Raw genomic sequence first — 24,443 nt, 5'->3', positions numbered from 1 at the left:
CTAAAACAGGACCATTCCTTATCCTCCCGGATTTCATACAAGGTGACTAAGGGATTAAAAGCCTGGACAACTAATACGCAATAACAACATTCCCAAATAGGGTTGACGTCATACAAACGGCCGGTCGCAAAATCTCAGCCAATATTTTGGATAGTTTTTGCGGTATTTTGGTTTCTGGACACATAGCCGGTAATAAAACGGATAGGGAATACAATAGGATGAAAAAGATTACTTAATTTGTCATACAAAAAATAATAGATACAAAATTACATCAACATTTATTGTAACATCGCAATATGTTATGTAGGTACATAATATGACATAATGTATGTACATACAATATTAAGCTATAAATTACAGTTAATTATTATTTATAAATAGAGATAACATCAAATGAAGATCATGCTAATTAATATCCAATTTACTTAATTAGTACCCTTTATTTTATAAAACACATGAGATAATAATGTATGTAGGTTAAGTACACTTTACCCCAATACAGTAAATATTTCATTTATCAAATATTTATGATTTCTAAGCTGCAAGAAAAAAATATGTAAGTAAATGATATAGATAATATGATATAGATATCATTTTTCACTTTATTTTTATAATAAACATTAATATTTATTCTATTTATATAGTAAAATGCATGAGAAATGTAATGGTCTCAACAATAACAGTAATTATAATATTACAAAAATATTATGTAGGTATGGTATTTAATGATTAATTAATATAATAAATAAAAATGCTAAAGCTTTGCCTAAAGATGTCTATTTAGTCACAGCTATTTACTAGGCTTTAAACAACAACAATATGTTTTCAGATAATATGTGATACAAAACTCTGTAATGCTTATTTCTAATCCAATTCTCACTTACTGGGCTAATTTTATAAAACAACAAAAGATGTTATTGACATATAAATTGAAAGTAAAATATGTCAATTTGCATAAGTAGCTACGAAAATACACTTTTAAAATAATATCATTTAAGTTTTAGACACAAGCTTTAACTGCAAGTAATTTTTCAGCTGTTTCTTTGGTCAGCTTCTCTCAAACAATTGTAGGAGAGACTGCTTTCTCTTATTTACGCTTTTTCTGCTCATACTCAATGGCTCGAGCCTCTGAAACAATTTGCCTCTCCCTTGTCAGTATACCATCCAACTGATTAGTGAAAGCGTCAAAGGAGAACTTACCTTCAAATCTCTTCCTTCCTGCTTCACCCAACCTCTCACACAATTCTGGAGATAACATTAACTTACTCATAGCTTTGGCAAAAGATTGACTATTAGGCTCACACAGAAACCCTGTTACATCATTGACAATGGTCTCTGTGGGACCACCACTGTTCACAGCTATCACTGGTTTACTATAATACATAGCCTCCAAAGGAACAATACCAAAGTGCTCATTAGAAGGAGTATAAACCAAAGCCTTGCAATTGTACAGGAGAGACACTTTTTCTATGTCTTTTGGAGATTTCATGAATGTCACTTTTTCTTCAATATCCAGTTCGGCAGCTAGATCTGTCAATTCCATATAATGCTCCATATTTTCCAAATTTATTGGGTCAAAGCCTCCAGCCATAATCAAATGCACTCGACCCCAATCAGATTCACTAACAACATGCTTCAAATGTTCTAAAGCTTTCAAAGCTAATTTCAAATTCTTTTTCCTTTCATATCTATTGATAGATAAAAATATAAACTTATCCGTACCTATCGGTACAATTTCTTTCAAAGGCTTAGGAGGAGTTGTCTTGAAAAACTCAGTATTTATAGAGGGATAACAAATGTCAGGAATATCTTTAATTCTCTGAAATGCATCCTGATAAACTCGAGCAGTGTACTTGCTATTGACTAGAACCTTATCAGCCCGAGCTGTAGTCAACTCCTCCAGCCAGTTTAATGGAGCTCTGTATATCTTTTTAAGTAGACCACCTTCTGTTGTGAGCAATTTATCTGGGTGATGGCAGTAGAATACTATCCTAAACGGTCCTCGTGCCAGCTTCAAAAATGGGATACATAGTGATATTAAATCGCAAAATATAAGTGTCGGTTCTTCTACAGGTATAACATACCAGGCCATGTATACAGCTGCATACACCATGCGAGCATAAGCACAAGCCGCCTTAAATCTCCCAAATATAGATCGTGGTATCCAGTCGCCTACAACGGTAACGGGAAATGTACCATCTCTAGTTTCAGCAAAACAATGAGTTGGATCGTGATGATTAGTGTAGAATGCTACATCGTGACCTCTCCCTTTGAAAGCTAATGCGGCATCCACAACTAATCGCTCTGCACCACCAATGCCGAGATCCGGGTGTAGGAACAATATTTTAACCATGTTTTACCACTAGTTATGAATTTATAGATTTTTATTACATTAGGTCAATAGCTCTTACTATGTAATAATGGATATTTCTGCCATTCACCAAATACAATGTTTTGTTAGTTTTCTTTCACAGGAACATGAATCATGAACACTGAACACACACATGAATGAGGAACATCAACGTCAACAAACACAAAACACGACATATTGTCTGTCAGTGTCAGTAATGTCATTTTACAGAGTTTGTATTTTTTTCTGGTAGCAGTCAATCTTCAGTTATATTTTTTATACAGCCATATCATAAGCGGTCAACCAAAATACTTTACCTAACATTATCACTATACAAAAAATGTGGAAATATATATAGCTTGTTATTGTTTCCAAAAGGAAATTGTATAAGGGTAAAAAACTATCAACCCAAATAGGTAACGAATAAGCTCTGATCTGAAATGATATGACAGCAGATTATAGGTATTTTGTAATGCAAAGAAAATCAATTTATCATTATCAATATTTATTTCTCAGACTTCATGTCAATGTCTTACTGCATAACAAAATTAATTCACTCAATACAATCATGTATTTATTTAAGGGCGTATATTTTTCAGGGAGCATGGTATGGGTACAAAAGGCAGACATTCAAATGAGCATTGTTTTAGGTAGGTGTGTTTAAGAACCTGACTTTTTTTATACTTCCTACGCTCATAAATACAGTCTTAATACTTTCATATAAAATAAATATAATAAAACATTTTTGACCTAAAACAAAGTTGAATACAATAAAAAAAACATGACTGAGCAGGGGAGCAGGTAATGCTGACAGCAGCATAAAAATTCAATGTTACAATTCATCTTTCCTATCAATTTTGACTAAATCTACATGGAATGTAAGAGTTGCAGACTTCGGAATTTTAGGAGGAGCTCCGGCCTCTCCATAGCCTAATTCTGGTGGTATGACAAGCTTCCGCTGCTCTCCTTCACACATGCCCATTAATCCCTGATCCCAACCTTTGATAACTTGGCCAGATCCAAGAGTGAATGTCAACGGATTCCCGCGTGGAATGGAACTATCAAATTCTGTGCCATCTTCTAGAGTGCCCTGTAAAAGTTGAAAGAAAAGAATCAGTTTAACAATGAATTTTATTACATAAATGAACAATCATTTATACCTTGTGGTAATTGCTTATTGCAATTCAGTTTAAAAACTTCCTAGACCCTGCAAGTAAGCTAGGCTTTTTACTTACCTACCTGATACATTATTTTTACAGTATTTTAATGGGCTCAGTATATATTAGTATATATTAGTTGGTACTAATATATATAATTACAAGATCTTACCGTGTAATGCATATGAAGCAAATCTCCTTTTTTACTTTTGATAGGACATTCTGCTGGCCTTTTCTTAACTCCGATTTGCAATTTTTTGGGAGCATTATTTCCAAGTACAACATGGGATATTATACTCATGAAAATTAACACAAATAGTGTTATTTTCACAACAGTAGATAAGACCGATGTCATGATTGTAGTATTCAATTTATAGCTAATGAAACTTAAATAATAAGATCTAGAGAATCCTCAATTATTACACGAAATTTTAAAATCGATTCTCTTAGCTAAGCAATTACATTTACTGTATCTACAGTAGGTAAGGTAAGTGTACTAAATGTATTGACTGGACTGACAGTGACAGACAACATTTGATATTGATTATGTAGTTGCAGTCAACAACATCAAGTTATCCTGCTATGCTGCTGAATGAACCTCTATGGCGCGGATAGCGGCGAGGTTGCAATAGGGAGTATTACTGGCAGTAATACTCCCTATTGCAACAGTAATTTACTGCACATTTATCTTAGGTAGGTACACAAAAGCTTTGCCGCCTATTGCTATGGCGATTATAACGTTTATTTTAGAGTACATTAATAATCTTTTCATTATGTAAACATTCGTTTGTGAAAATATACAACAATGCAGCATATTCGGGTGCCGAAATATTGGGAAAAATCGTTTTCCATAATATAAAAAAACTTCGAAAACTATGGGATACGCCTCACGCTGTAAAATTTTCGAGCCAGTGAACGGTCGAAAAGAAGCTCTGAACACTTCACACGTGAAGACTTATAAAAATATGGACTTCATACAGGTAAGATCTTCAGTCAAAATCAAGTTTATGACCACAGTTGACCGAATAATGCAGAACATAACCTAAAATAGTGTTATTATTTTCAGGATAATCCACTAAATCCTTTCTTTTTCCTTTAAACTCGCACTACGATTCCGTAGAAGGTATTTTTGGTCGTAAATCTGCAACAATATTGAAAATTGGCTCTTTTTGGCAATGTTTGTGTACCTTAGTTGTACCAGTACTGCCATCTGCGCTGAGCTTTGCGTAATATGCCCTATGGACGACAAATAAAATGCATGGAATTAGTAGGTACTACAAGTACTAAATCCAAGATAAAATGACATGCCATGAAAGTAACGACAATTCACCATCCTGCACACATCAGTGATCAGCTGATAAATAGAGAAAAACTGTAGACACGTGATATCTTTCGTTTCCTTCACACAAGAAAGAGAAACGCATATTAGAAATAACACAAGAAGAAACGGAAAAATTATTAATTAAATATTTTACCTAATAATGACAAGCTAGTGAAGCCCCCCGCGCTGGTTCACACCACAAAGCAACTCAACACAACACATAGTTGGGTATGCAGGTAGGTACCTACTGTTGTTTGACACATCGTGACATTGACATATCGCATTATTTGATAAAAATAAATACCTAGGCCTAAATACATCGCAAGAGAGATTCTCGAGATTATTTGTAAACAACAACTGTTTACAAATAATACAGTATTTTTATCTTTTGACTCTTGACTTAATTTACTAATTGAACTATGTATTCTAATTCTAAGAAATCCCAGTTAAATAGCTATAAAAAGTTTTTACTAAATAGAGCTGGTGCGACCAACGTTCTGAGTGAATATATTGAGACATGTCTAGCCCGGGATGATGAAGCTAACAAACATTCATTTCATAAAATCATGGTAAGTAGCTAGCTAGGTAGCTAGAACTAAAAATGGTCTACACCAGCGGTTTTCAAAGTGTGGTCCGCGGAGCCCTGGAGCCCCATGGCTTTGACCACACTTTGAGAAAAACTTCTGAGAACAAACATCCGCGAAAATATTAATCATACTGAAGACAAGCATGTCTTTGTCTTCCAGTATCGCTCTGACATGAAAATAACTTTAGAGAAAGTAAATAAAGTAATTAATTAAATAATAAAATATTTAAATAACTTTATTGAAAGTTGATTTAATCATCATCATTATATGGCTTGTATTTTCTGTAAATTAAATCACTGTATAATTATTCTTCGCATGTGATTAGCAAAAAACTTTTTTCAGGTCCATAACTGGCAAGACTCTGCTCAACAGCTATGCTCAGTAATGAGCGACTACTTTTCAATCATGTTCATACCGGTACTGTACACCAATCAGAACAACATAGCCACATACTACACGAGCAGTCTGACACTTATATTAAAGATTATAAAATTAGACTTCATGTTCCCATATGAGCGTAACATGTACAATATCGACATATTGTTTAATGACAAGAATTCTGCAGATTGTTTTGATAATTGGATCTCAATTGAGGATATTATCAGCAGTGTTGTAAGCAATCGCCTAAATGAGAAAATGGAATTAGATCTCTCAAATCTATGCAATGATCCTGGTATGTTTGTTTGTTTCTGTGTCTTACCAGTGATTTTAGAACTTCCTGCCTACCTTACTCAACTGTCCTCAAAAATACTATTACTGTTTATCAGTTTGTTTTTTATGTAACCATATGATTCTATATCATATAATTGAATTGTATATCAACTGAGTACCAGTCTAATATAAAGAGAATATTTTCAGAATTTTTGGAGAAGCAGATATGTTTCTTCCGGTTCAACTTGTTGTCTCATTTTAAAATCCTCATGATTAGAATGGGAAGGGACACAAAGTATCTCAATTTAAGTGGCAACAATTTGAGGTAAGGTCTAACAAAATACGATTGAAATAAAATATACTGACTCAAATAATATACTAATAATGCATGTGTTCTACTGATTGTCTGCAGGTACCCCCGCGGTAGCCTATCTTTGACCATGGGTCATTATCTATATCTATTCTAAATTTCATCAAAATTGGCTCGAATGTTTAGACAGGAAAGGGTGACCAGGCAGACATTCGCATTTATAATATTAGTATGAAAAATGTTTTTCAATTAAAATAAAACTTATTATTATTCAATCACGCAGTACTTATTGGGGATAGAATTTGGTAGACTGATAGATTATAATTGTCCTGAAATAGCACACAAACTAATTTTATCCCTAAATTTTCACCGAAACGGCACTTAGTTTTTGTTCACAATTTGCTTAATTTATGTTTTTCTTCTTGTTTTCAGTCAACTTCCGATGGACATTTTGAACTTTTTCATAAAAGGAAATCTGATTGGGATCAATTTAAGTAATAATAATGTAAGTTTTTAAAGTTAAGTTTGTTAAAATTGTTTTGGTCAATTTGATTCATAAAAATAGATGAGATACAACAAAAGTTGTGTGACGATGCGCGAGGCTGAAACTGTCGAGTGGGATAGACGGAGCTAATTCCGTTCGGAAAGGGGCGGATGTCCCTTTCCGAACGGAATTAGCACCGCCGCTTTACGTGCCATCGACACCGATCTTTTCGTGTCTGTGCAAAAGTTAGTTGTGTTATAGTAATGTACATATTTAATGCAGTAAAGAAATCATTCAAATATAATAATAAAAATAAGTTAGAATGGACATTCGTTTTCGCATTTCAATTATTTCTGTAATTGAATCTTGCATATTCGACACAGCATTATTAAAAAAAACTAAAATCAATATTATCTTCAAAATTAGTTACACCATTAATACATCCACAGATAACTTCAATATCAGATCTACAAAGGTACAGCAGTAAGATAGAGAAGATATGGCTTGAGGGGAATCCGTTCTGCGAGGGGATGGATGCGCCGACGTACGTGAAACAGATCACGATGAAGTTCCCCAGAGTAATGGAAATTGTGAGTTTTACACGCGTGGTTTTCTCCTTAGAATAGTACTCTATAAACTTCCGTGGACGTCGTACGAGGCGACTAAGGGATACAGCAATAATAGCATTTCCAAAGTTTGAAAGGTTGTCAGACAGGCAGCCGGTTGTAAAATCACAACAGAATCATAAATTTTCCTTCGCGGTGTCCCAGCCCCGCAACCAGGAAAATGCGGAGATGAGTGTTCACATACATACAAACTTTTATCAGATATTTTTGAACTGAACATTAGGGAAAACTAAATCCTTACATACTTATAATAAAACAATGTTCTCTGCCGCGTCTGTTTGTCTGTTCGCGAAAAACTCATAAACTACTGCATGCATTTCTGAGGAAGGTTTAGGGTATGTTTTTACCTGAGCGAAGCCTGGTAGGGCCGCTATTAAATCATTTCGCTACACGCAAAAATAAAGTCTTCATCACATTTCAAATATTTCAGGATGGCGTAACACTAAACGAAAACGGTTTGGTGTTGCCATTCTTCAAAAATTTCGCCATCAGCCCTGACAAACACACAAAGATGCTCATAGAGAAATTCCTCAGTATATATTTCTCTCATTTCGACAACTCTCGTCACAGACTCGACAACTTTTATTTTCAAAATCCTAATTTGACTATAAATACTCCTTTTACTGGTAAGTTTCGTTTCATCGTGATTAATTAATTATTATCATGAATTTATGTATGTATATAGCGAGTATATTATCGAGTAAATATGTTGGAAAAGTTAATTTCAGGTTAAATATAAATTTATAAATATCGCTTTTAGCGTTAAGACCGCCAATTGTACTTAGGTAGTTAAATTTTTAAATAAATATTATTATTGTATTGTGTAGTGTACATATACCTATATAGTATATGTCATCAAGTCGATTCGCAGTGAGACGCATCTAACCAATCACAGTGCACCATTGTGACGGAACGACAACCACACCGCGATGTGACTGGTTCGCTGCGTCTCACTTGCGCCTCGATAGTGAGAAATTAAAATGCACTCTGTACAATAAACAGCATTCATTTTTTTTCAGAGGAAGAAGAATCCCACCTGCCAGCATCATTATCCAACGACACCCGCAACATACTGAACCCAATGAAGAACAAGAAGCGGGGGCTGGCAGGGTTCCACAAGAAGCACATGAGAAGCAAGGCGCAGGTGCTCGGCGCACTGCGGCGGTTCCCGGAAACTGTCCACGACCCCACCACCTTCTGTGTCGATGTTCTTGTCAAAAATGTATGAAATTTTAACGTCCATACTAATCCTAACTAATATTATAAATGCAAAAGTAAGTTTGTTAGCTTGTTTGTTAACTCTTCATGCTCTATCTACTCAACCAATCTTTTTGAAATTTTGTATACATGTAGTTTGAAATAAACAAAAGGACATAGGGTAATTTCATCCCTAAAAAATCCACGGGAAAAAGCTATAATTATCCACAATCGATACTAATATTATAAAGAGAATTATAGTTTAGTTTAATAATTAATAAACTCAAAAATTACTCTTTCTTTCTTTTCGAGTGTGTTATTGCTAACACTATAGTCACTTTTATTAATATGTGTAGATAGATACATATCAAGTCTTTTTTACAGAAAAACAACTTGATGGTTATAATAGACGGAATATTCAAACTGGTGGCGGACTATCCGAGGAACGTATTTCAGTTCAGAAGGACATTCATCTTTCAAGCAGTCACCAATCACCCGAGCACAGCGTTCTACATCGTCAACGACGTGTTCCACATTGATTTCGCTACTCCTGAGCAAATTCAGAACAGTTTTTTGGTTAGTAGCATGATGTCTATTAGATCAACAACAAAAAAAATGAATGTGAACCGCGAGTTGGAAACTAAGATGTTGATTTGCCTGCGCAATCGTACTAATATTATAAATGCGAAAGTTACATATAGTTAAACACATGGAACACACATACATACAGTATGTGTGTTCCATGTGTTTGTTACTCTTTCACGCAAAATCTACTGAACAGATTCTTATGGTAAATGGATATAGCATAACCTGGAATAACACATAGCCTTATAACCTTTTAACACGAAATTCCCACGAGAGCGAAGCCCCGGGCGCAGTGGCCTATAAATCGTCTACTGCCAAATCCTATTCTACTAATACCCTCTATTCCAGAACAAATTTTGCCCTTTGGGATTGCATTAAAACAAAGAAAATAACTATTTAAGCTTTTCCATTTCAGCAACCATCGCGAAATTTATACGACCTCACGCTCATAAACCCAGAACCTGAGGAGAAAGACATGGTGACCAACGCATTTTGTTACCTGACACAGCTCAGGAAAGTTGAAGCAGTGAGGTGAGCGGCTTTTTTTACGCTAAAGTATGTCCTGTTACAATAATACTTTACATAATTTGGCATTGACAGAACGAGACGAAATATAATTTAGCTGACCGAACGAGCGAACCATTCTACTTGGGGCAAAAATATTTTTTTTGTATGTAAAAACATACGTAACGCGAACCTTTGCAACGGTTCGAAAGTTATCGCGATCAAAATCAGACCAACGGGTTGGTCTGATTTTGATGAAATTTAAAAGGTATGTAGGATCTGCCAATGGTATTTTTAAGTTCGTGGGGCATCAACATCGGTTTTGAAATATTCGCAATTTTGTAAAAACTCATCAAAAATTTATTGTATTCGCGGCGAACAACTAGTTAATGGAGTATGATCTTTTTTATGAATATGATATGACAGGGTTAGGCTCTACAAACTTGCACACTAGCGCCACCATCACGTTTTTATCAATTTTATTTATATTATTTTATTTAGTGAAAATTAAAAAGTAATTTGCGAATTCTCTGGATAAAGAATTTTATTATAAAGAATTTTAGTTTTCTATTGGACACAGTTGCCACAATTTAAAAACAAAAAAAAACGGTTAAAATCCGTATAGTGGTCTAATAGATAGCTTTCTATAGCCATTTCTAGGATAGTTTGTGATTTCTAATATTACAAGAAACGCCAAATATTTTAGCTTCGATATAGGTTTTGCCATACGCGGTCCCTAATAGAAAAATGTAGTGCCCGCTAAAATTTAAAATAGGGCAAACTTTTTTTTTTTTTGTTCCAGCCGACTGAAGAATTGCCATTGGGATATAAAGAAGGCGTTAAAATCCTTCATGAATGAAATGAAGACAGATTCAATAGCTATGGACAAATTTGCTGTGGATTTAGACGAAGCTGATCTTTCAGCTGAAGAAAATATGGATGAGGATGAAGTAGATTAAAAAATATATATATTTTAAGATAAAAAATGTTTAATTTTTCCCATTGTTTTTGTAGTAATTATAATTGCTGAAAGTCTTAAGTTAGCAAAGCATACTCTACATTCCTGTAATTTTGAAATGTAATGTAGAAACAATGATGGGTTTTAGATAAAATATTTTAAATATTACAAGCTGTGTGGGATATAAGAAACTATTAGGAATTTATACTGTCATGTAGATAAAATGTCATAGGTATCCGAGCTACTGATCTCTCTTCATCATCAGTTTACAAAGTATGATTTTATTAAGTTGTATTGTAATCGCTTAAAGGTACTTTGGCCTATTACTTTTTTATCATGTACTTTTTAAAGGCTAACTGGGAAAACAAGTTCCCTAAGGGCCTGGTTCATCACTTTCTAATATCACTTTGTAATTTGACAGATAAACTAACTGCTAGATAATCTGTCTGAAAGTACTGATATTATATATAGGCTATCAGATACTTTATCATTAAGTGGTGAAACAGGCCCTAAACTTAATACCAATATAACCAAATCCTAAAATTAAAAGTATGTCTAATATTTCTTGATGGTCTTCCGTATGAGTGCCATACGCTGTCTGTGTGCTTCTGTGACAGCAGCTCGCTTGTATGGTCGAAGCTCATCATTTCCAAACCCAGGTATCCACATATTCCATTGGCGTTCTAAAAAGATGTAAATACATAATTTATTTAATACTTATTAAGTAACTTTATTTATTTATTTATTACTATGTAGGAAGACTTACAGCTGAGTGACAAAAACATAGAAATAAGAGTAGGAAACAGAGAGTCAATTAAAAGTCTGCACATTAAATTAAAAGTCTTAATGTTATAACAATACAATAGGTAAAAAAACTGTGGTGATATTAAAATAAAATTTGTGACACTAGTATTTATAAAGTACTAGCAGTCCAACAGTTCCAACAGTTTCACTCTGGTAAAACCATAATAAATTGTACACAAACTTTTCTCAGTAATCACACTATTAGAAAAACCGCATATAAATACATTGCATAGTTATTTAACAAAAATACTGTTTTTCCTTTGAGGTGCTTATACATACATATAAAGCTCATATGAATATCATCTTGCCAATATCTTGATATAACTATGCTAAAAACTTACCTAAATGTAACTGCACATCTCTCAGCTCCACTGTAGGGGCATGCCTGTGCTTAGCAAGTGCACAGGAAGCATTCAGTGTAGTATCAATGAAGTCATCAGCTAACTGCAACAGCATTTCTTCTACTTCTTCATCGAGCTGTACTGTGGGATCGACTTCCCGCACTAATTCTTGAAGCCGAGGTCTGCTTAATAGCTGTAGAATAGCCGATTAACCATTTGAGCGTTATTATGATGAGGAAACGTTTTGCTAATATCACTTTACATTTTTAACAAAACTTACCGGTGTGGTCGAGTCTCCAGCTCCGCTTTGGCTGGCTTTGGAGCCTGCTTGAGCCTGGGTTCCCATTGGACTGTGCTGTGATGGAGAGCCCTGAACAGATTGCAGTTGAGGACTTTGCATTGGATTGTTAACGTATTGTATAGCGCCTTGGTTTAACTGCCCTATTGATGGCATATTCGGGGCCTGATTAGACATATTTGCTCAATTTGGCTTGTTCGATTCAGTAAAGAATGTAAGAAAACCCACCGAAACGACACAATTGTTACAACAACCGTACAGTGCATACATACGACAACACAACAACTGGCTGGGTGGATGATTTACCTATGAAATGAATGAATATGAACTGACGTGACGTTCACGCATTGAGTTCACGTCGTTCACCATAGGTTATGTCACTGTCATTGTGTCTTGACTTTTTGTGGCTTTGAAGATGGTGACGTTATTATTTTTTTGGTGGCTGTAGCCACGAGAAAAAAATAATTCGGGCGCTTTATTTTTTGACCAAAAGAAATAGGGAGTATTAGTGCACATTTATCCAGCCAGAGTAGTACAGAACTGTATGTTAGGTACACAAAAGCTTTGCCACCTTTTGCTATGTCAATTGAAACGTTTATTTTAGAGTACTTTATTAATTCTTTCATTATGTAAGCATTCGTTTATGAAAATATACTACAATGTAGCATATTCGGGTGCCGAAATATTGGGAAAAATCGTTTTCCTACGGGATGGGATACGCCTCACTTGTAAAATATTCGAGCCAGTAAACGAAAAGAAGCTTGTAACACTTTACACGTGAAGACTTATTAAAATATGAACTTTATACAGGTAAGATCTTCAGTCAAAATCAAGTTTATATCGGTTTATGACCACAGTTGACCAAATAATGCAAAAACCTAAAACGAAAATTGGCGCCTTTTGCCTCCATTGACAATGTTTGTGTACCTTAGTTGTACCAGTAGCGCCATCTGCGCTGAGCTTTGCGTAATATGTAAATAGTAAATAGTACTGGGCGAAATGTATTGGAATGTTAAAAAAATATTGTTCCCGTCATATTTACATGGTTGCAGTGGTTTCATGGGTCAGAAAGTATCCGTGGTCCCGCTGGTGGGTGGACAGGGGGCTTACCACCATTTTTGACCTTTTTTATAGGTCGCGGCTGAAAATTGCCATTCTATTCAACAACTACCAAATGGTAAATCTCAGAATGAATAATTATGTATTGATTATGTTAACCTAAAGGAATGGAAATAAATAAACTCCTTTAACACACATTTAATCCTAAATAAATTAAGAAAATAATTGCCAATCAATGTAAAAATTGTCTAATAATGAAACAAATCACAATATATATAATCACAATCACATAAAAATACACATACATGTCAATGTAAATTAAAATCTTATTTTATGTAAATTAAATATTCCTGATACCTACATTTTGATTTGTCTAGTTTGAATTATTTGTATACTGTGGTTCTATTATATATATACTATTGAGTGAAAACATCTGAAAATTGGAATGTATATTTTTGACAAATACGTATGCAGAGATATGTCAATCAAATATTAAGGTAACCTAAATAAAATAATGAGACCTAAAATTTTAATACATAGCATAGTAGGCCACATATTAATACTTCTACTATATTTAAAATAACACTATATTCCATACATATGGTCTACTATACCGCATATTGTTACCCCTTCCTAATTCTATAAGAATCCTAAGATTTGGTCTAGGTAATTAGATTAAAATTGCAATTGATTACTGGTGGGCTTTACATTTGTCATAACTTTGTAACGTTATTATACTATTGCTAATATAACATTAATAACACATTTTTCTAACACTGTAATCTTCTGAATGTTTTAGTTGAATCTAAGTACATCATGTGCCTTGTCTTTGACGATAAATCTAGAGTATGTATGTTTACATAAAAATTTAATTCCTGTCGTCTAATAGTCAAGGTAAACTATGTCAGGATTAGTTCATTTACACAGCACTAATCTAAGCCACATATAGTGATATAGTATACTTAGCAAGGTCATAGTAGTGACCTCGCCCATATCTTCATAGTTGTTATCATAAAATATTACTACTACCCATTACATTTTAGCAACTGATTGCTTTTTACATTGCGTTGCGCTATATTGCAGAGTAATATTGAATACAATTCACAAGTAAATCAAAAATGCTAAACTTATCACGTTCAAAGAAATAAAAAAAGATTTAGTCATTTTTACTCACTTGAAAAATAAGATGTGATGTATAAAAAAAATTAGGTTCCACCGAGATTTGAACTCGGATCGCTGGATTCAAAGTCCAGAGTGCTAACCATTACACCATGGAACCGGATGCGCAAGCGACGATTATAGTCTAACGCATGCCGCATCCGTCCGATAACTAAATGTCCATTAGTGCCAATATTTTTTTCCATACATTCAAAATACCTATTAGGTTTTGATCTAATAAATTTAATTTATGAACCATACCAATAGGTAAATTTTTATACAAATGTGATTAGCGAATAACTACGATAATTTAAATCACGTGTAAGATAAGCGCTTAATGTAGAACTTTTTTTAGCTCATTTAATGAGCCGTTCATCTCGTTTAGGTCTTTACTATTTCTGGCACAATGGCTACCACATCTTGCCAAAGTAAAATAGTCTGTAAGAGTGCAACTTAAAGTACCTATCAGCTCACACCAAAGCTGATTTGTTAGAATTACCTAACAAAATAAGCGTGCCCCAATGTGTGAATAAAATGTTTAAGCTACACATGCTTCGTCGCCGGCAGGGTTATACAGATGGTCCGATGGGTCCACTTTTTGCCAGTGAAGAGATTTAGACACAATGCCAACCGGTTCCTGGAAATTCGAAAAAAGAATGCATGATTATTATGTTACGAACGAAAGTCTACGATGATCTATATGTAAGTAGATTATTCAGCATTCTTTTGACTGTTGAATAATGGCCACATGGCCAGTATTTCACGATACAAACTTCTTATTGTTTCACCATGCAAGAACCAGGGCAACTGAAGACAAAAATATTTTCTCCATTCGATTCCAGTGAAAGAATGCCAAGAATATATTTTCAAAGGACAAGACAGAAGCAACAATTTAATTCAACTTATTGAAAGGACAATGTAAACACATTATCCGTTCAATAGTATAACGTTTGAGGAAGAAACCAGTGTGTATTTTTATGCTAATTAAATAACTATGAGCACGCGCGCGCGCCTTATAGAAGTCACGTGTAATAAAACCATGTGCTGGGAGAATAAAATTGTATCAATGCTATAATATTATTAAAAGTATTCAAATGTCTATTAGGCTAGCAGTGTAATTTATATGTAACATACTTATACATATCAGCAAGACCTAGATTGAGCTGGCCAGACCTAGATTTAGCCGTTATTGAAATATCCCGACTTGATCTATAGTTTCATACGTTACAATAATCACTAGCGCTTCACATTTCGATCAACTTCTTTTCACCTCCTAAAAGTCACCTTGAAAAATTATGCCATGCTTTTATTTAAAAGTATTATAGGTCCGTATATACATGGACGTATAAAAGTCTTTTTTTATACGTCCTAGTTTTTTATTATACAATGTGGTCATGGTGGACTAAATCAAAAACAGTGGCCTGGCCACCGAAATCCGTGTACCCAGTCCACAGATTTTTGTTGTTATTATCATTGCTTCGGTATTACAATGTAGTGTTTCGTTAGTTAAGCATTTTCTTCGAAAGCTTCATACGTCGATCGAATATCGATCGGAAACACTCAAACACGTGGTGTCTATTTATGGCTTACCGGCTAACTCAAGCCTCAAGACTGTAATGAAGCCAACGCTCATTTTATGGCGTCTTTTTAGATTTTGCGTGCAAATAGTCTGCCTGAAACTATTAATATCACGACTGTTTCCCATGGGGGAAGGCAGATATCGTATAAAGGGATCGTAGCAAATCGCTAATGATTTGGGTAATTAAATCTTTAACAGTCGTAGTATTTAGACAGTCTGTATTTTCCTGTCTATTCTATGTATCTTTTGGTTTTTATATGTATAAACTTTTGTATTTCTAATGAAAAAACAAATGATTGGACTCATTTTGTTATTTAGATTGTCGGCCACGCGGCCCACCTACTGGCAAACTATGCCCACATTTTTATTTTACATAAATAAATAAAATAAAGCTTATATTTATGTTTGATCAGAAAAAATATTACTTATTATTAGTCATCTTAATCTTATTATAAGGTAATCTAGACCATATTTTATTAACCAGTAGCATAAGTTTACAAAACTGTCATCAAAGATTAAGATAATGAAATGATGAATGGTAATTATCATGTAATACTTCTAAGAAAGCAATAATTGATGGTGTTTGTCAATAATAATCACATTAACAAATGTATTGCCGGCCATACCTAGTACATCATCGTGAAACAGTTCGCCGAACTGCTGGGTTTTCATTGCGGCCAATAAAAGTTATTTTACAAACTTTGAATGAATGAAATGTTCGTGCATTTGCGTCGGCATCCATCTGTGTTCGGCGATAGTATGTAGCCATCATAACACAGCATAACGTGTGGAAAAAACCCATATTTTAAATTGTAAATTGCTATGGCAACTGAAATGGTCACAATGATAAAGATATCTGAAATGACATCAACGTTTGTCACGGGCCATTCCAAGAATTTTTTTTTGCAATAAGATTTCTGGGTAGGAAAGGTGCCAAGAAACGGTGTCATATTATGGTGTAATTAAGAGAATTTCTAAGACTTGATGCCAGTGGACATTTTGTTTTAAAATATACTAATAGCAATAAATTTCACCAGGGATTTTGGAAATTCTTGGTATAACAAAATGTTAAAGGTGAAGACAGGAAAAAGGGGGGGGGAGCTGTTTAAAAAAATCACCTAATATCACAAGGGGGTTAAAGTATATGTATTAATATTTTAAATAATATAATAGTTTTAGTCAAACGTACGATTTCTAAAGCGGGGTTAAAAAAATGTTAAAAACATCATGTGATCCATGACGGCTCTTAATTTTAATTGCACCGAAAATAAATTGTAATCAAGTCGGGGAATTTCCAGTAGCGATCTGTTTATACTTTAGATCAAAGAAAATTTACCGGTGAAATGAAACATTCCCGTCTGGTATGGGGGAGGCTCCAGACTGTGATTCTTGGCAAGTGTCAATAGAGATTAATTCAAATATTTATCCGCTTACGAAAAGGTAAATCCTAATCCTAACTAATGTTATAAATGCGAAAGTAAGTTTGTTACCTCTTCACGCTCTATCTACTCAACGAATCTTTTTGAAATTTTGCAAACATGTAGTTTGAAGTATGGAGGACATAGGGGACCTTTCATTCCTTTCCGGAAAATTAATGCGGGCGAAGTCGCGGGCAAAAGCTAGTGTTTAACATCCCAAGATAATCCTATCCATTATTGCTTGCACCCAACACTGTTTCCACAATAACTAGGGTTTGCATTGTTTACTTTATGTCTAGAAGACTAGAACCATCTAGTGCTTACGTACTTTTCTAGACAGCCCTTGTACAGAAAAGCAAAGATTTCTTCGTAATAATATTAAAAACAAAATTTCAATTGTAATGTCCCGTATCCCGTTTACAATCATCGTCAACTCAGCCACGTGAAGTGCACTGCTGAGCATAGCCCTCTCACAGAGACTTCCACAAAGACCGATTTGATATTATAACCAATATCTGAGTCTTATGTCTGAATGAATCAGAACTCAATATAGATGTGAACGGCCGCAGTGTCTCGAGGTCGTAAGATTTTCCCAGCTAGAAAATTACACGCGGTTGATAGCTGATCCCCGTCTAGTACAATCGATAGTATATAAAGCTACCTACACAAGTTCATTTCAAATTCTCCACTATTACCGTGGCATAGTATATTAAGTTTATGCATTGCAGGCAACTGTCACAGTCTGCTGCATGAACGGTGATTTTGTGTAGTTTAATGCGGTGTTAGCCATATTGTTGAATGTCGTTAAGAACATTTTATATTCAATTTAGACTAGGTAAGTATTTTGAAATATTACGCAAGGGTTTTCCAACTGACCGTGACATAAGTCCGTAATCGTAAATAATTTTCCTTGTAGCGATGGGCTAGCAACCTGTATCATTTCAACCAATCTAGCGGCCCGTGACTTCGCTCGGGTAAACACCATAATAAATTAAACACATAAACCTTCTCAGTAATCACTTTAACTTTGGTGAAAACCGTACAAAAATCTATTCGTTAGTTTTTGAGTTTATCCAGTTCATATACATAAAAAAGAAACGCGACAGTGGATTTTTTATAATATGTAAGAATAGCAACAAAAAAACAGACAAATCTAGACTTACTTTACATGTTTTTGAATAAGTATATTTTTTTAAAATATGTACATATACTTATTCAAACAAAATCAAATCTACTTATTGTTTACTTACACAAATTCATAACGTACATAGTCGCAGCATATACCTATATGCTGCGTATATGTACGTTACGTTGATACCACGTTAGGTACTGTATGTCAGTTTAAATTAAACTATGTATAAAATCATGTAGGTACATCTATTGTTTTTTTTATCGTAGTCAAAGTTATAATTACGTTGATAAGACGTATATTTCTTTTTTATGAATATCATATTTTCTTTGGTTGAAAATAAACACGTCAGATTCATACAAGGGTAGCAATATGATAGAACTTGCCCCATGCTACTTTATTTTGTGCTATGTTTATATCATACTTATTACTTTATCATTGTATCAAGAGTAAGCAAAGCTGGGTCGACCAAGCTGTTCATCGATAAGATATAATACATAGATTACTCGTTGTGTTTCGAATAGCTAGGGGAACTACCCTTCTACTACGACATCTCATCACCTGATACGTGTAAAGAAAATTTGTATGTACATTCTTGCAATACACAATATAATTTCAATAAATATAGGTAGAGGTTTTTTTGAATCTATGGTACAAATGTTTTGAAAACTTATCACATTTCATTAAACAGTTGCCAGAAAGGAATGGAAATACAAAAATCAATTTCGGCTTTAGTCAAAAATGTACTTCTCATATGTACAAAACTTTTTACTTATCAACGGGAATTACCTACTCAACGAAAGATTCAGAAAGACCTTTTCCAGCAATGTTTCCCATATTATACCGTCATAAAACATTAGTAGAGGCATTTTTTTATTTTCTTATAGTTTTAACCAAGACGTAGATCGGAGGCCCATCCCAAGTAAAACTGAAGATTTATTCAGATTAATTCAATGTAAGCATGAAAGATGAGCCAGTACAGTCCACTGTGTCATGTTATCCTGCATTGATCTTTATGTCGCGGTAAAAAGGGTGAACTTGCATTGAATTCGGGTAGGTCGACGTGCTATCGACTGTACCGTAAAAATACCATTATCTTATCGATCCCATCAGGAAGTGGTGCCACACTGATAACGATAAATAACAAAATCACGCACATGTGTAAACATTAGCATGTGTACCCTAAACATATTCGACAAGACTGTCTAATCGATTTCTTTTTGCATAGGAGTGCTTATTACTCAATGAAAACTATTTCAAATAGCCACTACAAACTTTATAGACTAAGTCAGTCAAAGGAAGAGTTGTCTCCCTCTATATGGGTTAGTGAATCAAGTTCTACTAATAGTTATATGGTATAACAGAATCGACCAAAAAAACAATTGCTACAAGATTATAATTTCTTTGATTAAAATCATATATTTAAACAATCCATTCTGTTATACTGCTGAATCTACTGTCTATACATATAAACGAGACAGTTAAACCTGCCCTGTTTCTTGCTTAATATTATTATCGTCATGAAGCGAATGAACAAGCTACACGAGTGGTTTCAATCCACATAAAACATAGCTATAGATAAGAGCGTTTATTCAGGCAACATTAACACAGATGGTGTTGCAATCTTTTAAAGAGCTTTATTTTTACCCGACTGCAACAGCCATGTTTTTATGTACATATATGACTCACGAAAACTCTGTGAGATGGATAAATTTAAATTCTTTATCTTTTGAGTGTGTTCTTGGTTGATTGCTTACACTGGTGACAGATTGTATTCAAGTTACCTAAATCTTATATGACTTTTAACAACGGATAATACACTAGTAACAGTCAACCAGTGTGCATGATGTTTTCCTTCACTGGTGGCAAGTGGTATATGACAATTTGGATCTTACCTTAGCTATCAACTTCCCGTCTTCTCCAATCATGAACTCCTCCAAACCAAAGACAAGAGGCGAAGCGTTCCCGAGGTGGAAGATTCTGGATGAGGTGCAGCGCGTGACGCGAAACTCTATGGTTTTGGCCATCAGCACGTTGGTGATCATGTACACTGATTTTTTGCCTTTCAAGTCTAGAACAAAGAAGCTATATTTTAAAATCGGACGGATTATTTTTAATCGAACGCGTTTTCGGTGGGCCTCAACAACAAACATTATTACATAAATTGATGAACATGTATATATTATATACACCATTATATACACCTACCCAATATGTTATGAAAAAACAGATACCATACTTTTTGCTCTTCAAATATGACAGATTATAAGAATTATTTTTGAATAGTGGAATTTGATGCATCCATGGATTTAGTAAGTACTTACGTAGTACCTACTTAGTAGTAATATTTTTAATGTTTTAAATAAAATTACTTAAAATATTTCATGATGAAATGTTATATGTGACGTTCAACGAGAAAAGGTACCTTTAAGGGTTTAAGACGTTTCATTTGCTATTTTTTTATTATACTCGTATGTAGGTGCGCATGATACGTCAAGCGACTGGTTTCCGTAAGGGCGTTTCGTGGAACGCCACAAATGGGTAGAATAAAACTTCTACGACAAAATAAGGTATATGAAGTGAACGCGTGAGTCACTTTGTACCTGCCTAATTCGGTGAATAACGATATTTATCTTTACTATCTTAAGAGTGATAGTATGTAAGTAGATATGATATAAACATGTTGTTATAAACCAAAACTCGTAAACATTTTTTTATGATATTTACTAAATCGGAAAATGGTCGCTTTAATAAGTCATTGTTAGTATTCATCGATTATTTCGAAGTAACTAGGTATAATTTGTGTCTTGCACATTTTAATCAGCTGCATAATATGATGCATTGAGAATTTGCATGGAAAATTAAATGAACGGAAACTATTGGAAATTATATACTAAATATCAGGTATTAAACGTGCACATAACATTTCTATTTCCCAGACGTTTCATTATATTATTGGAAATTGCCAAGATTCTTCGGATATGTATGATGAGAATTTATTTCGGATTATCAAGAATTCTGAATTTCGGTGGCGCAACATTCTTCGGATAAGTAGGTACGATGAGGATTTATTTAGGATTTTCGAGAACTCTGAATATCAGTGGCGCAACACTAATTGTGATACATCTTTACGCTGTTGTTAAAAAAAAGTAAACTTTATGCTAATGTATGTTTTGTCACTATCGTTGTCACTTTATAATATTTTAAATTGACAGAAAGAGTTGAGCATAAAGTTAGCTTTAACTTTTTTATGAATAAATGTTGACAATTGTCGAGCACAGCGAGCAGACGTGACCAAACGCAAATAGTCCTTTCCGTACCAGAGTTGCGTCATTACAATGGAAATGTTTTCAGTGTCGCACTTCCACCATTTTAAAACAGTTTCCTTGATCATTTATAGAGTATGAAAATGGGCGTGCCCAAGTTTCTATACAAAATTAAATACCATATTTACCAATATCTACCTACAGAATGGGATTATTATTATATAGGCTTAAACATATTTTACAATTTGACGTTAGTAGGATTAGCCTCTTCATTGTGTCGTCCATTTCATAATTTAGGTATATTGTCTGTATATAAGCTCAGCTACAACAATTACAACCACAAATACTTCAGATAAGCAAGTAAAGTCAGCTCATCAACCTACCAAATATCACTGCAAACTCGCCTCTATTACCGCGCCATGCGCCTTAGAGATTCTTGCAGGGTAACTTGATGTGCTGTTGACTGTACCTACCTATTGTGCAATTGAAATTCGCAAATGAAGTAATAATTTACAAATAGTATCTGAGGCACTAACATTATTTATGAAGTAATTTTGTGTGCCTTCTTCAATCAAACCAGTAATTATTTTTGAAGACATGTTTGTACAAAAATCTAAAATATAATACAGTCTGTCAAGAAAATAGATGAAGACACTGTCTCCAGTTAGCTGGCGCTACTGAATCAACCAGCAATCACCCAATCTTTGGTATTACAATGGCAAAAAAAAGAGTTCATTAAAAATGTGTTTTCTTCTCTTTCATGACAGACTGTAAACTTCACAAATTCTTTTCTTTTATGAATCTGTAAACGTCTTACCTTTGTTATTCTCCACATCCAAGTAAATATTGTTGACAAGGTCCTTGCTTTTGGGGATTGAACATTTGGAGAAGTTCACCATGATCACTCTAACTTTATTCTTTATTTTCTCATCTTGTAACGTAATCTGCAAAACAACATATTATTTTATTTATCTGATATTTAGAGAATCTGATTATATGCAAACAAATAATGTTTCAATGAACTACTACATAAATTAAATTCTGATATTAATTTCCAAAAAAAGCACCATACATACCTACTAAGTGTGTGTTTATAGGTATTACTTTTTTTTGGAAACTTATTTCATAAATGTACACCTACCCAGTTCATTTGAATTATAAATGAACAATTGAATATTTATAACATCCATTAAATGAATGTAATTGATTTGTGTCAGAAAGTTCAAGTTCATGGTTAACTTGTACCTAAATTATTTATTTCAATAATAATATTAGATATAGATAATAATATTAGATATAGACACTACTAGTAGTAGGTACTATAATTTAGTACCATAGTTTACTATGGTACTAAATTATACTACCTGTGATATAAAAAACAAAAACCACTAAAATAGTTTATTTATCAACATTATTACTTATCTGGGTATATTTAATATTTGATATCACATGTAATGATATTTTTACAATCACTATTACTAAACAAACAACTAGATATACATATATTAGAAACAACAATATATACTAAAAGAATAAAAGTATTTATAACCTAAAGTACTATAAGTGAAAATTAAAAATTAAAACTACATAATAATTACACTTTTCATAGCTGCAGGCAATTAGTATACTAACTACCTAAATATCTTTTACTAGTGACTTTTTAACTAGACTATTGCCATATTAATAGGATAAATCACTAGTCCTATGACTTCACCTCCAAAAGTATTTTTTACAAGAAGGTTTAGTAACATCATCACAGTAAAATTTATTATTTAATCATAACAACTAATTAAGAAGTATAAAGTCACTACATTTTTAATTTTTAAAATTCCAATTTTTTACTAAAAATGCACTGGAAAGTGGAAACTTGTAAACGACAACCGGTACGGGCGGACATGTCAAGGTCAAACACGCAATGATTGTAACACTTCCTCAAATTCATGGTGTCTAAAAAAGCTTCCACAATAAGTAAAAAAAATTACATACGTACCTTCACGCTTTCGTGAGGGAATTTGAAGTCACTGTCGAGTAAATTGCCCTCCTCCAACCATTTCACGTAGTTGCTATCAGATTTCTCCTTATTAACATTCTTCACTAATTCACCCAAAGGAGTAAACATTTTCCCATTTATTTTCTTATCATTTTGAACGAAAAGAGAGGTGCATTTGTAGAAAAAAGCTTCTGTTATGTGCGGGATGCAAACCAATTGACTATTACCGATTTCAATCTCAATTTCGTCTCTGATAAAAGGCCATGCGTCTTCGAGCCTCAACGATTTTAAGTTATCCAAACTCACATCTTTACGAATTTCATGTGAATACAAAGATTTTACAACAACTTTCAATTTTTTCGGCATGTTTAAATCAGAACAATTTTAACACCAATAAAACGTAAACACCACTCAGCAGCGTAATAACAACTGCTGATTACAGACAGAACAGACAGAGTGCACTGAGTGAGCAGTAGGTAAGGTAGTGAATGAGTGAGTGGCGTAGTAATGTTGCGATAGTGATAGTCTATGGATAGTATCATGATACTATCGTGACCTCGAAAATCAGTCATACTATCGATAGTCCTATCGAAACTATCGATTATTAAACATTATTAGTTATTTATATTGGTTAAGATCGATAGTATCAGTAAAAACACTATCGATAGTAT

At 33.8% G+C, this 24,443-nt stretch overlaps 5 protein-coding genes and 1 non-coding gene across 6 annotated transcripts; 1 reads left to right on the top strand and 5 right to left on the bottom strand.

Moving 5' to 3' along the window:
• Positions 1 to 761: 761 nt before the first annotated feature.
• Positions 762 to 2,520, bottom strand: Alg2 (ALG2, alpha-1,3/1,6-mannosyltransferase). The gene has a single exon (XM_053759395.2). The coding sequence runs from the start codon at positions 2,351 to 2,353 to the stop codon at positions 1,088 to 1,090; it is 1,266 nt and encodes a 421-aa protein (XP_053615370.1). The 5' UTR covers positions 2,354 to 2,520; the 3' UTR covers positions 762 to 1,087.
• A 518-nt stretch (positions 2,521 to 3,038) lies between these two features.
• Positions 3,039 to 4,004, bottom strand: LOC128678087 (uncharacterized protein). The gene is made up of 2 exons (XM_053759396.2): positions 3,680 to 4,004; positions 3,039 to 3,440 (listed from the first exon to the last, which is right to left on the bottom strand). Exons 1-2 carry the CDS (start codon positions 3,860 to 3,862, stop codon positions 3,183 to 3,185), a joined length of 441 nt encoding a protein of 146 aa, XP_053615371.1. The 5' UTR covers positions 3,863 to 4,004; the 3' UTR covers positions 3,039 to 3,182.
• A 1,126-nt stretch (positions 4,005 to 5,130) lies between these two features.
• Positions 5,131 to 10,748, top strand: LOC128678133 (nuclear RNA export factor 1-like). Its single transcript, XM_053759471.2, has 10 exons — positions 5,131 to 5,397; positions 5,758 to 6,088; positions 6,274 to 6,391; positions 6,809 to 6,881; positions 7,310 to 7,450; positions 7,917 to 8,112; positions 8,506 to 8,708; positions 9,068 to 9,259; positions 9,684 to 9,799; positions 10,575 to 10,748. The coding sequence occupies exons 1-10, from the start codon at positions 5,248 to 5,250 to the stop codon at positions 10,729 to 10,731; spliced, it is 1,677 nt and encodes a 558-aa protein (XP_053615446.1). The 5' UTR covers positions 5,131 to 5,247; the 3' UTR covers positions 10,732 to 10,748.
• Positions 10,742 to 12,487, bottom strand: Taf12 (TBP-associated factor 12). Its single transcript, XM_053759473.2, has 3 exons — positions 12,156 to 12,487; positions 11,876 to 12,068; positions 10,742 to 11,413 (listed from the first exon to the last, which is right to left on the bottom strand). The coding sequence occupies exons 1-3, from the start codon at positions 12,348 to 12,350 to the stop codon at positions 11,286 to 11,288; spliced, it is 516 nt and encodes a 171-aa protein (XP_053615448.1). The 5' UTR covers positions 12,351 to 12,487; the 3' UTR covers positions 10,742 to 11,285.
• A 927-nt stretch (positions 12,488 to 13,414) lies between these two features.
• LOC128678134 (uncharacterized) lies at positions 13,415 to 24,255 on the bottom strand. Its single transcript, XM_053759472.2, has 4 exons — positions 23,773 to 24,255; positions 22,600 to 22,726; positions 20,412 to 20,587; positions 13,415 to 15,027 (listed from the first exon to the last, which is right to left on the bottom strand). The coding sequence occupies exons 1-4, from the start codon at positions 24,136 to 24,138 to the stop codon at positions 14,929 to 14,931; spliced, it is 768 nt and encodes a 255-aa protein (XP_053615447.1). The 5' UTR covers positions 24,139 to 24,255; the 3' UTR covers positions 13,415 to 14,928.
• TRNAQ-UUG (transfer RNA glutamine (anticodon UUG)) lies at positions 14,440 to 14,511 on the bottom strand. Its single transcript has one exon. It is a non-coding gene; the product is annotated as a tRNA-Gln (tRNA).
• Positions 24,256 to 24,443: the final 188 nt, after the last annotated feature.

The sequence above is a fragment of the Plodia interpunctella genome, chromosome 19 (assembly GCF_027563975.2).
Source record: "Plodia interpunctella isolate USDA-ARS_2022_Savannah chromosome 19, ilPloInte3.2, whole genome shotgun sequence".
Taxonomy (NCBI): Eukaryota; Metazoa; Arthropoda; class Insecta; order Lepidoptera; family Pyralidae; genus Plodia; species Plodia interpunctella.
The sequence above is the reverse complement of the archived record's forward strand: the minus strand, read 5'-3'. Positions and strand labels throughout refer to the sequence as shown.

Excerpts from the sequence above, each read along its gene's own strand:
- Alg2 (XM_053759395.2), bottom strand. The coding sequence starts at position 2,353 with ATGGTTAAAATATTGTTCCTACACCCGGATCTCGGCATTGGTGGTGCA.
- LOC128678087 (XM_053759396.2), bottom strand. The coding sequence starts at position 3,862 with ATGACATCGGTCTTATCTACTGTTGTGAAAATAACACTATTTGTGTTA. Across the intron at positions 3,441-3,679 it reads TGCTTCATATGCATTACACG|GGCACTCTAGAAGATGGCAC; the intron begins GTAAGATCTTGT and ends CAACTTTTACAG.
- LOC128678133 (XM_053759471.2), top strand. The coding sequence starts at position 5,248 with ATGTATTCTAATTCTAAGAAATCCCAGTTAAATAGCTATAAAAAGTTT. Across the intron at positions 6,089-6,273 it reads AAATCTATGCAATGATCCTG|AATTTTTGGAGAAGCAGATA; the intron begins GTATGTTTGTTT and ends GAATATTTTCAG. Across the intron at positions 9,800-10,574 it reads AGGAAAGTTGAAGCAGTGAG|CCGACTGAAGAATTGCCATT; the intron begins GTGAGCGGCTTT and ends TTTTTGTTCCAG.
- Taf12 (XM_053759473.2), bottom strand. The coding sequence starts at position 12,350 with ATGTCTAATCAGGCCCCGAATATGCCATCAATAGGGCAGTTAAACCAA. Across the intron at positions 12,069-12,155 it reads CTGGAGACTCGACCACACCG|CTATTAAGCAGACCTCGGCT; the intron begins GTAAGTTTTGTT and ends GCTATTCTACAG. Across the intron at positions 11,414-11,875 it reads AGATGTGCAGTTACATTTAG|AACGCCAATGGAATATGTGG; the intron begins GTAAGTTTTTAG and ends ACATCTTTTTAG.
- LOC128678134 (XM_053759472.2), bottom strand. The coding sequence starts at position 24,138 with ATGCCGAAAAAATTGAAAGTTGTTGTAAAATCTTTGTATTCACATGAA. Across the intron at positions 20,588-22,599 it reads GGATGTGGAGAATAACAAAG|ACTTGAAAGGCAAAAAATCA; the intron begins GTAAGACGTTTA and ends TCTTTGTTCTAG. Across the intron at positions 15,028-20,411 it reads ACGGGAAGTTGATAGCTAAG|GAACCGGTTGGCATTGTGTC; the intron begins GTAAGATCCAAA and ends TCGAATTTCCAG.